The sequence below is a fragment of the Triticum dicoccoides genome, unplaced genomic scaffold (genome assembly GCF_002162155.2).
Source record: "Triticum dicoccoides isolate Atlit2015 ecotype Zavitan unplaced genomic scaffold, WEW_v2.0 scaffold4248, whole genome shotgun sequence".
In the NCBI taxonomy this organism is placed as follows: Eukaryota; Viridiplantae; Streptophyta; class Magnoliopsida; order Poales; family Poaceae; genus Triticum; species Triticum dicoccoides.
In genome coordinates, this window is record NW_021271384.1 from 1 (window position 1) to 1323 (window position 1323).

General features: G+C 61.3%; 1 protein-coding gene across 1 annotated transcript; it reads left to right on the forward strand.

Moving 5' to 3' along the window:
- Positions 1-30: 30 nt before the first annotated feature.
- LOC119346518 (cytochrome P450 89A2-like) lies at positions 31-1318 on the forward strand (the record flags this gene model as incomplete). Its single annotated transcript, XM_037615852.1, has 1 exon — positions 31-1318. A coding segment is annotated over exon 1 (1269 nt), but the record flags the coding sequence as incomplete, so codon positions are not given.
- Between the last annotated feature and the right edge of the window lie 5 nt (positions 1319-1323).

The window sequence follows — 1323 nt, forward strand, 5'->3', positions numbered from 1 at the left end:
AAAGGATGATCGCCACCTAGCACAGCTCCGTGACCAAAGTTGAGAGACAATGGATGAGCTCACCATCCTCTTGTGCATTGCGCTCTCCATTCCTCTCATCATCTTCTTTATGCTCAAACGTCATGGCGGGCGCCAGAAACTCCCACCTGGTCCGCCAGCCCTGCTGTTCATAGCCAAGTTGTTGTTGATGCTTAAGAGCCCGATCTACCATTTGGGCCCTGTGCTACGCAGCTTGCATGCCCGCTACGGCCCCATCGTCTCCGTCTGTCTCGGGCGAACCTTCGTTTTCGTGGCCGACCGCCACCTCACGCATAGCGCCCTCGTCAAGGGCGGCGGCAACTTCGACACCCGCCCACCGCCCAGCAAGCTTTTTACCCTGTTTTTAGGGGGCTCCATGTCCGCCTCTCCCCTTGGGCCCTATTTTCGTCTGGTCCGCCGCAACCTGCACTCCCAGGCGCTGCACCCGTCCCGCGTCAGGCTCTTGGTGCCGGTCAGGCAGCGCGTGTGCGACGCGCTCGTTGGCTCGCTGCGCCGCGATCGCGATGCAGCGTCCCAGGGCATTGTTACGGTGAGGCCGTTGATGGCGCGCTGTTTGTTCGATCTGCTCACGAGCATGACATTCGGCGTCACGCTTGGCCAAGAGGCGCTGGACGAGATGCAACAGATGCAGCTCCAGATTTCCGACGGCATCAGCAGGTTCCCCGTCTTATCCATCTTCCAGCCCATCACCAAGAGGCTACTGCGGAAGGAGTGGGCGCTGAACGTGGCGCTACGGGAGAGGCAGAAGGCGCTGATGCTGCCGCTGATCCACGCGCGCCGCGGCCACGATGGCGCTCAATGCTACGCCGACTCCCTCCTCGAGCTGCGTGTGGCAGAAGAAGGCGGTCGCCCGCTCACGGACGACGAGATGGTAAGCCTCTGCTCCGAGTTCATGATTGCCTCAACCGACACTTCAGTGGCCTTGCTGGAGTGGATCATGGCGGACCTCGTAAACCACCCCGACGTCCAAGCCAAGTTGTACGAGGAGGTGAGGGGCAAGCCTGAGCTCAGCGAGGAGGAGCTGAGCGGGATGCCATACCTCAAAGCCATCGTGCTGGAGGCGCTGCGGCTGCACCCTACGGCACACTTAGTCTTCCCGCACGGCGTGCAGAGCGACACAGAGATTGGTGGATACATGGTGCCCAAGGGCGTCGACATCAACTTCTTGGTGTCCGACTTTGGGCTTGACGAGACCGTGTGGCCGGCGGCGCGGGAGTTCCGGCCTGAGCGGTTCTTGCACGACCACGGCGTGGACATCACGTGTACCAAGGAGATCAAGATGGC